Source organism: Gymnoscopelus microlampas (assembly GCF_963454915.1).
Source record: "Gymnoscopelus microlampas genome assembly, chromosome: 3".
Classification (NCBI taxonomy): Eukaryota; Metazoa; Chordata; class Actinopteri; order Myctophiformes; family Myctophidae; genus Gymnoscopelus; species Gymnoscopelus microlampas.
In genome coordinates this window covers 17,629,139-17,639,138 of record NC_139940.1, presented here as the reverse complement: position 1 = coordinate 17,639,138, position 10,000 = coordinate 17,629,139, and the positions used below count along the sequence as shown (strand labels likewise).

Below are 10,000 nucleotides of genomic sequence, written 5' to 3'. Positions count from 1 at the left end.
CCTGTTCGAGCGTGTCAGCATGGGCGATGACTTCACCCTGACCATTACCCCCACCATGCCCACCGACGAGCGCGCGTTCTACTGCCAGGTCAATGCCGGCGTGGCCGGCACAGGCGAGGACAGCACCATGCTCAAAGTCTTCTGTGAGTAGGCACAAAAAAACATGTGATGTGAAGGGGGGTCAAAAAAGTCAGAATATGACTTTCAGGGAATATATGATTTACGATTCTGTGCCTTTCGTGACATAACTCGGACGGCGCTGAGTCGGCTCAAAGCGGACTTCACAACGCTCGGCGCGTCAACTCGCTCACTTTAGCTCACTCGGTGGTGCCTCCCGTGGCTCAAGTCCACTTGAGACGGCACACCTCTGATGTTTTAACCGCTTTTTGGACAGATCGTCAAAAACATTGAGAACTGGAGTTCCGTGTTGCTAAACACAGAACTCCATTCTGCCTTATTTGCCTCTCCTTCAAGGCATAAAGTGCATTCATTGTATTTCATTTAACCCTTTGGTTCTTAACTATCAATCATTTAGCTGGTGACGCCATCAAGGACCCCTGGGGTTCCCCAGACCCCACTTTGAGAACCAGTGACTTAGAACACACCTGCTCCAATTACACATTTATTTACAACTAATTTAAAATCTCTCATTTCTCATTGTCTTCACTTTGCTGTTGTGTTTGATATTGTTATACAGCAAAGGTAACAAACACTTGATAGGAGGAGCCCTGTCCTCCACCCGTCCTGTCCTGTCCTGTCCTGACAGCGCACTCACTCTCCAATCAGTTGTTGATGTGTGGAATTTATGACTTGTGGGCGCCCCGCGCCCCTTTGTACATGTTGGTTATATTGAGTCAGTAGGAATGCTGACAGAGACACAGGATAGAAAGGGAGACCTGTGAGCACATGCCCAAAACATTTGATTCTAAAGGCCACCACACAGGGATCAAACCTATGACCTTTTGGTACAGAGATACTTCACAACACTATGCCTGCGTACTTGCTTGCTCGTGGTCGCACCCCACTCCTCATGTGAATAGACGTGTTTTTATGTGTCGCGTACAGGCCTGGAATTTGGTCATTTTAGGGGCAAGGCCACTTGGCCTTTGGTGTTGTCCATTTTTTGAGGGAACAAAGGCCTTTATGCCAGGCCGGGAAGGCCATCAAATAAAACAAGATTTTAGTCCATTGAAAGAATCAATTGAATTCAAGTGTTAAGGATGATTTAAAATGTAATATGTAGACTCTCTGCAGTGACATAAATAAATTATGGTATTTACAATGTGATCCATGCTCAGCCCTGCACCAATCAAAGTCACTGGATTGGTTTAAAGATTGGGACTCTCAACAAAAGACACTGGTGTCTACATGACAAGAAAGAGACACTGGTGTCGACATATTGACAAGAAACAAACAGAGGAGAAAGTGGTACAGTCAACTGGGGCATTAAAGTCCACTGTGGCCTCAGGGCATGCCATTTCTTCTAGGGGCACAAGGCCAAACTGAGGGGCAACGACGGCCATGGCCTTCGTGGCCTCTCTGCCCTGGTCGCGTAGAAAGAGTTCAACACAATTCAACTCTGTTAGTGTGCACGCCAGTTTCATAGCGTTGCCTGCTTTTTGCTCCGCCTGTCAAGATTTCCCACCCCTACCTGCCCTCTCGCCTGTCATTGAAAATAACTTGCTAGGCGGCATCGCTAGGCTCTCCGTATGAACAGACCTTCAGAGAGCACTCGTGCACTTCCAGAAAGAAAAAAGTACAAACTTAAAAAAAAAAACGTAAACCTTCTTCTCAGGATTCAAATCCATATGAAAGGACTGCACAAAATGTGCTTCGTCAGGTTCATTTGTAATAGAAATGAACCTGACTAAGCACATTTGTGAAATGCATTGTTCTTTTTTTGTGTGCATAGGTGGAACTAATGAAATAAAGATGCATTATTGAATGTAGTCAGTCCAAACTGAAAAGTTTCGCAAAGTGTGCAGTCCTTTCCTATAGATGGGAATCCTGAGAAGAAGCTGTAATCCTTAATGTTCACTCTAAACAACCACTTTGCCGTGTCAATTAGTTTAGGCACGGTTTAATTATATTTAATGCATCCTGAATGCATTAAGTGTTTGCAGAAACGTGCATCTTGCAAAAAGAGACTTCACTTATGCCATCAACATCATCATGTGTCAAAAAGAATTACATCTGGGAAGAATTGTGCATTATGACGACTCTTGTACGAACTTAGACGTACTCCATGGCCCTGGAGGTTACACAGTCTTGTTGATAAACTCCCCCGAAGGTCAATTAACGGTGGCCAAATCACACTTGACACAATCGATTAATAGTTCACCCGCACCTGTCATGTCTAATAGATCTCACCTTAATGAGAGCCACCCTATTTATTGCCACAGCAATGAGGGCTGACCCCAGTGTGAGTCGTGTTGTCCTTGCCTCTCTCGTGGGCAAATCCACCCCCCCACCCCCCCCGCCCGGATGGACATCAATCTTACTTCCAGCGTTTAAACACTGCACCTCGAAATGAATAGGAGTCATTAGCATATCTGATTACACAGATCAATCACTCACACGAGAGGGAGAGAAACGTGTTCACGAAATAAGCCTTTAATAAGTTAAGTTGCGCTTTCTTTTGGGGTGGGGAGCTGAGCTTGTAAGTCATCCATTTAACATGCAACTGAAAAGGGCACTGGAGTTTAAAAGGAGCCTTTGGGGTCATAAAAAATGGCCATTAATTGTGAATGAGAGTCTGTTGTGAAGGGTGACATTTTGGACAATACTCCAATGAAGTGCTGCTTCACAAAGGCCTTTTGGATGCTGGGGTTAATGATGGCAGCTCTAAGAATGGCGCAGCCTCCCCACGCTTCCCCTTCCGTCTCAGTGGGGATGAGGTACAGACTGCCTGTCCTGCTTGAACGTAAAAGGACATGAGTTATGATGTCTGGGGAGTGGGGAGTGGTTGAGGTACAACACTGGTAGGCCCGGTGTCTCTCTTGGGAGACCAAGCGGAAAGAGTGTTTCTCAATCTCCCATCTCTCTGTATTGTTTTGTTGGTCTATCTTTCTACTCTGTCCCTCCCTCTCTGGCTGACTCTCTTGGGAAGGTAACAGTAAATAGTAAATTATGTCATGCTCTCCATCTGTCACTCTGTATAAATATATCTGTCCTTTATCTGTCTGCTTGGGTCTCTCTCTCACTGTGTCTCATTGTGTGGTGCTGCCTCCCTCTTTAATCCCCCGCCTCTCTCTCTAAACTGTATGTAATAATAATATAATATAATAATAATAATAATCATATGTATAATTATTATAGTACACCAGACTTATATAGTGCTTTGAGGCGATAAAAAGACAGAGAGGGGGATAAGGTTGTGCTGAAAATCAGTGCAAGCTAAAGCTATATCGCCCCAAAGGCTGATATAGCAGCAGACCAATCAGAAAAAAACTAAAGTGGCCGAACGTTCACCGCGTCTGACCTTGCTGCTGATGGCACTCACCATGCCGAACAGGGTTGCTCGTAGATGATGGTGTAAAACTCACAGCTGACTCTGAGGAGGACCCTGGAGTGGAAAACTGTTAAATGGCTGCGTATAATGGCAAGGCCAGCCGTGTTATTAGCCAACTCCTTACTCCCAGTGGGACTGTACTATTTAGTTTTCCGAGGCAGTTGCCATGTGGACAGTAATGTTAATCTATTTATTCAATTAGTGTTGCTCAAATGCTGTTTGTGCTCTTGTTGTTGTCTCGTTGTCACTTTTAATAAATAAGGCTATGGGTATGTGATAAACTAATTATCACCTTGCATTTGTCAAGGCCTTCGTTATCCAACCTCACGCAAAAAAAAAAAAAAATGACTGGGTGATTATTTATATACATAGGATATTATCCTTCCTTTCTCTGTTCCTGCTTATCTATCTATCTGTATCTCTGTGTGCTTCATAACTCAATTCAGTACAATTTATTAATGCTTTATTGTAGTGGTTGTCAAAGTGTGGTCCCGGGACCCTCAGGGTTCCATGAGGGGGGTTCAGGTCCATTTGGTTTCATTTGTACACTCTCAGAGTAATAGGGGTTCCTTAACCCATTAAGACCTGGAACTGTGTCATTTTTAGATTTGAGCTAAAAAGCATTATTTTACACTTTGGCTATTCAAAAATAGCAGATATACAAGCTCATAGCGCGGCACCGAGTGCCGCGCTATGAGCTTGTAAATCTGATATTTTTGAAAAATCTTGAAAATGTGTGCAAATCTTTGAATATATATATATTTTTAAGCCAACATTTTTAACTCAAATCTTTGCTTCTGGGACCCCATGGAACAAAATATGTTGAGATGGGGGTCCTCGGCCAAATATCATTTTGGGGGTCCTTGACATGAAAAAGATTGAGCACCACTGATACAGAAACATACGTTTTTCAGAAAACTGTTGCGATTTAGGAGACATGTAGAATCGGCTTCAGGTCTTAATTTAAAAAAAAAAAGGTTAAAATTAAAGAGTTTGAGAACCCCTGCTTTATTCGTTACAATGTTGCCAAAGCAGGTGACAGTGGAATAGACTTTCAGCCTGTCCAGGCTACAACAGACAGCATATGCTTTAATGGATTATGGAAGTGCTCTCTTCTTTTATCACCAAATAAATTCAATCAATCAATCAATCAATCAATATTTGGTCTCTCAGTGTAATGAAAGCATGCTAATGAAGAGTAAGACCAGCGACTCAATCTGTGACTTCACTTCACTTTTAGCAGCTGTATCTGTGCAAGGGAGGAGGGAGGTCATGTGTGGGTCTTATTTTCAAAAATAGTAGATCTACCAGGTAGCAACACATTGCATTGTGACACTTTCTGAGCCTGTAGGTCTGCTATTTTCAATTGTTTTTCACAAAACATGTTTTGAAAAAAATGCCCAAAATAGGGCCGCCAGGTTAAAAACAGCTAAATGGAATAGTCAAGACACTTCTTTCAAAAGGCAGCATAATCTTGCTTTCACTATGCAGCAGCAGGTGTCTATTTTTCCAAATGGAGGATATTTCATCATATGGTATGAATCTGAAGTCAAGGCCTCAAGATCCTCAAGTGCTGGTTGTGCAGCAGGTCCCATATGGCTGTGCAGCAACTGTGTGGCCAATGTGACAAAAACACTTGCATATCATTTAGGAAAGAACACTGAACAACAGAAACCATAAACAAGGTAGAGATAGAAGTGGAGAGACAGAGTACAGTAGGTTAGAGAGAGAGAGAGAGAGAGTCTGCTGTTTATTTTTATAAGCAAACGACAGCTGCGGTTAGTGATAGTATGACCTCGCATGCGAACGAGAGGACGGCAGAAACGGAGGAAACGCTCAGACCTGTGTGAATGGCACGTGTGCGTGTGCGTGTGCGTGTGCGTGTGCGTGTGCGTGTGTGTGTGTGTGTGTGGGTGTGTGTGTGTGTGTGTGTGTGTGTGTGTGTGCTTATGTGTATGAGAGAGAAGGAGGGACAGGGAGGAGTGTTTTCCTCTGAGGTTTGACCCAAATCAGCACACATGAGGTCACAGCAGGTCACATGAGAATGACATGTACAAGGATATGGACCATTCACCTTAATCAGTAAGGTCAACGCACGTGTAAGCTACAATACATACTGTATATGGGTTAGCAGTGATTTCCTATCTGTGAATGATAATGATAATCTCTCTCTCTCTCTCTCTCTCTCTCTCTCTCTCTCTCTCTCTCTCTCTCTCTCTCTCTCTCTCTCTCTCTCTCTCTCTCTCTCTCTCTCTCTCTCTCTCTCTCTCTCTCAGATGCCCCTGAGGTACCAACACTCACGCAGTCAACCAATCAGGCCATCACTGCAGGAGAATCCACCAGCTCTGAGGTGTGTGTGTGTGTGTGTGTGTGTGTGTGTGTGTGTGTGTGTGTGTGTGTGTGTGTGTGTGTGTGTGTGTGTGTGAGTGTGTGAGTGTGTGAGTGAGTGAGTGAGTGAGTGCGTAAATTGAAAACAGTATATTTGTACTCAATAGTACCAAGAAACATAACTAACAATCCTTGGCATGGTAATAAAGACCTTGAACTATGAACAGTGAAACACTCAGTGTTGATTCACCTATGTGTAACTAGTCTGAGAGCATACACATGTAACCAAATGGACCCATGTGGTCCATTTGGTTACGTTTGTGTATACTTTCAGAGTTAAATTAACAGTGAAGATTGTACGCAGAACCTTGAAGCAGTAAACGTCCCTCTGGTCTAATGTCTCTTTACTGTGCTCTCTCTCTTTTGCGTCTATATCAGATTGGTCAATGTGTGACCAAGAACGGCCTCCCACTGCCCAGGATCATCTGGTTCAAAGATGACATAGCCCTGCCCGAGGTCAAGGATACCAATTTGAGTATGTGCTTAACCTCTTATTCTCATTGAAACGGACCTGAGTTGCAACTGTAGTCTAGTCAACTTAGTCTACTGTTGTTGCCTAAACTACATGAGGGTAAAAACATGGCAGGCTGCAGAACAGTGTTGATTTTGATGGAACATTTTGATTTAGTTTTAGTTATAGTCTTTTGAATAAAATTCTGTTTAGTTTTAGTCATATTTTAGTTACCTGAAATGTTGTTGCTTTTTGCGGAGTGCTTTTGCGCTGCGTTGCTTTGAGTTGTGAGCTTGTAGATCAACTATTTTCGGTCTGTGACACCCGCGTCACAGACACATGATCTCTTCTCCACTAGTCCCTCCCAAACATTTTAGTCTAGTTTTTATTTGTTGACGAAATTGTCAGTATATGTGAAAAAAGGTGGTCGTAGAACATTTTTCGTCATAGTTTTAGTCGACAAAATCAACACTGCTGCAGAAGCCTGACCTTACAGACACTACGGCGTGATGTAAGCAACGCAGCTGCAGCTGATAACAAGTAACAATGGGTGTGTCAGATTTAGGTGTGCAAGCATTGACAATACTAGTTGACACTGTCTGTGCTTGCACATTGGCACACCCATGGCTCTGGGTACACCTGAATCTATAACGTTCCCATTATTATTAGCTGCAGCTGTGTTGCTTACTAGCCTGCCATGTTGTTTTAATCCCCCCCCTTCTGCAGCTTTTAACCTGTTCAGGAAGATAAACTACAAAATCAGCCTAGGGTTTCATGCCCCTCGAAATATCTCTCAAATCTTCACTACTCCTACTGTATATCCACCAGTCCGTTCAAGTTATTCAAATTCTCTGCCCAGTGGAGAAAGAACTCTCTTTGATCAATTACTCAGTAAGCCAATCAATGCATCCATCACTCTACTTTCAAAATCAATTCAACCCACTTACTTAAATTATCTCTCTTGCATCCACTGATCACTTAATGATGCTCCAGACCCTTGCTGACCAAAACGTACTAGCTTAAGATTGAAGGCCACCATTAGCCAATTAATTCATTATTTTGTATTATTTACTTTTTTTAACCCATTGAGACCTGAAGCCAATTCTACATGTCTCCTAAATATCAACAGTATTCTGAAAAACATATGTTTCTATTTCAGTGGTGCTCAATCTTTTTCATGTCAAGGACCCCCAAAATTATATGTATTTGGCCGCGGACCCCCATCAAAATATTTTGTTCCAGGGACCCCCCAGAAGCAAAGATTTGAATAAAAATGTTCGCTTTAAAAATATATATATTCAAAGATTTTCACACATTTTCACGAGCTTGTAGCAGATCTACAAGCTCGTAGTGCGGCACTCGGTGCCGCGCTATGAGCTTGTAGATCTGCTATTTTTTGAATAGCCCAAAGTGTAAAATAATGCTTTTTAGCTCAAATCTAAAAATGACACAGTTCCAGGTCTTAATGGGTTAATAACCAATTTCTGCAAGCTCCGAATATGAGAGTTTGTCAAATGATTGCCTAACCACTAGTCCCTCCAGATCCTTAACCACATCAAATGCTTAACAACCATTTTAACGTTATCGAGCATGAGGACACCGTTCAAAGTAATAGGGTGACAGAAAAGAAAAGGATGGCCGCGCCGCGTCCATTGAGTTCAATGGAGAAGTGGCGCCATGTTACAGAGCATAGCAGTGGCGGCCATTTTGTGATGCCACAGATCGAAAGCCCATATATTTTTCCCATAGAGATTTCCGAAAATATTTATATTAATTATTTTAAGCCTCGAACCAGGTGAATCATGATTTTAAGTAAAAACAACCAAATATGTACCATATTTAATGAATGTAAATTTCTCTGCGGTTTTACTTTTTTTTTGGACACAGAATCAAATGTTTTATGGGCATGATTCACAAGGGGCCTTGTTGGCTTGGTTCCAGGCTTAAAATAATGAATATAAATATTTTCGCCGAAAAAGTATGAATGGGCTTTCGATCGGTGGCACCACAACATGGCCACCACTGTTATGCCCTATATTCGGGAGTTTGTCTATGATGACACTGTCTATGGGTACAGGAACCACAACCTAAAAAAAGACCACCAAAAACACAAAGGATACCGGATGCTGCATAATCTCTGTTTGGATAGAGACCCCAAAAATCCCCCTCTCTCTCGCCTCTCACCTCTCCCTTTCCCCTTTTGCTCTCCACTCAGAGACCTACATGATCCCTGGTGTGACGAAGGAGGCGTCCGGCCTGTACACCGTCAAGAGCTCGCTGTTCATGCAGCCCACCAAGGCCGACAAGGACGCCGTGTTCCACTGCGTGGTGGAGTACATGATGCCAGGAGAGGTCATCAAGAAGAAGAAGTCTAACACCATCAGCATCAACCTCAACTGTGAGTGGGGAGAGCGGAGGAGGATGGAGGAACTCTAACCCTATCACTTATTATTCCTCATTTATATTTTAAAGTTGTGGTTGCGGGACAACGCTGTATATGACAAAGTATAAATCAATTATAAATCACGTATAAATATTTTGTCGCATCTGTACTTGTTGCCGATTTAGATAGATGGTAGTTATTCAATCGTCTGTTTAATTGTCCACAGATTTCTGTTATGTAGACAGGTTTGTTTGGTCTGTCTGTCTGTCTGTCTGTCTGTCTGTCTGTCTGTCTGTCTGTCTGACTGTCTGACTCTTCTCTGACATACAGTATCATTGAATTATCATTTGAGTATAATAATTATTCATTTTCATGTCTCATCTGTCTTTGTCCAATCAGACCCCTCAGAAACAGCGACCTTCACCTTGGTCAACACTGGGCCAATCAAAGAGGGCGATACCGTCACCATGAAGTGTGAGACAGATGGAAACCCTCAACCCGAGTTTGAGTTCACCAAAGGAGAGGTGTGTGTGTGTGTGTGTGTGTGTGAGAGAGAGAGAGAGAGAGAGAGAGAGAGAGAGAGAGAGAGAGAGAGAGAGAGAGAGAGAGAGAGAGAGAGAGAGAGAGAGAGAGAGAGAGAGAGAGAGAGAGAGAGAGAGAGAGAGAGAGAGAGAGAGAGAGAGACAGAGAGAACTTGTGCTGAGAAGATTTGCTTGTATGCACATGTAAGTGTGCACATAAGCAAGTGCATGCATTTGAGACATAAATAATTACTGCATATGGAAGAAAAGTAGTCCCCGGAGACGAGATTGATTTACGATCGAAATTCAAACATTTATGAGGTTTAACAATCGTTGACTTCATTATTCAGGTAATTTCATTAACGTTTTAATTACGGATTTATGATATATTTATGATGTATGATATATGAATGTATGATAATATGGCCAATGACGTTGATAAAATGTTGATAAAAACGGCCTGTGGTTTTCATGATTCTTTCCATTAGCTCCTCTGTCTCACCCTCTCTCTCCTTCCTCCACTTGACCCATGTCTTTCCTGTCCAGACTATTGTTGCCGGTGATGCCGGTCTCTATGTGCTGAAGTCTGTGAAGCGTACAGATGTTGGTGTGTATACGTGCAAGGCTACTGATTTCGATAACTTGGACGCTGACCTGAGCGGAGAGATCAACCTTTCTACTGTCAGCTGTGAGTAGGAGACACACACACACGCACGCGCACGCACACGCACACGCACATGCACACT

The 10,000-nt window shown here is 42.9% G+C and overlaps 1 protein-coding gene across 3 annotated transcripts in view; it reads left to right on the top strand.

Annotated features, from left to right (window-relative positions):
* The window catches only part of bcam (basal cell adhesion molecule (Lutheran blood group)), a 65,237-nt gene that overhangs the window by 38,980 nt on the left and 16,257 nt on the right, over positions 1-10,000 (top strand). For all 3 annotated transcript variants that reach the window (XM_084052073.1, XM_084052074.1, XM_084052075.1), the window contains exons 3-8: positions 1-143; positions 5,788-5,861; positions 6,278-6,374; positions 8,566-8,748; positions 9,133-9,257; positions 9,801-9,942. The exon at positions 1-143 is cut by the window's left edge and continues 71 nt beyond it. In XM_084052073.1, coding sequence (XP_083908199.1) covers positions 1-143; positions 5,788-5,861; positions 6,278-6,374; positions 8,566-8,748; positions 9,133-9,257; positions 9,801-9,942 — 764 coding nt within the window. The remainder of the gene's footprint in view (positions 144-5,787; positions 5,862-6,277; positions 6,375-8,565; positions 8,749-9,132; positions 9,258-9,800; positions 9,943-10,000) is intronic.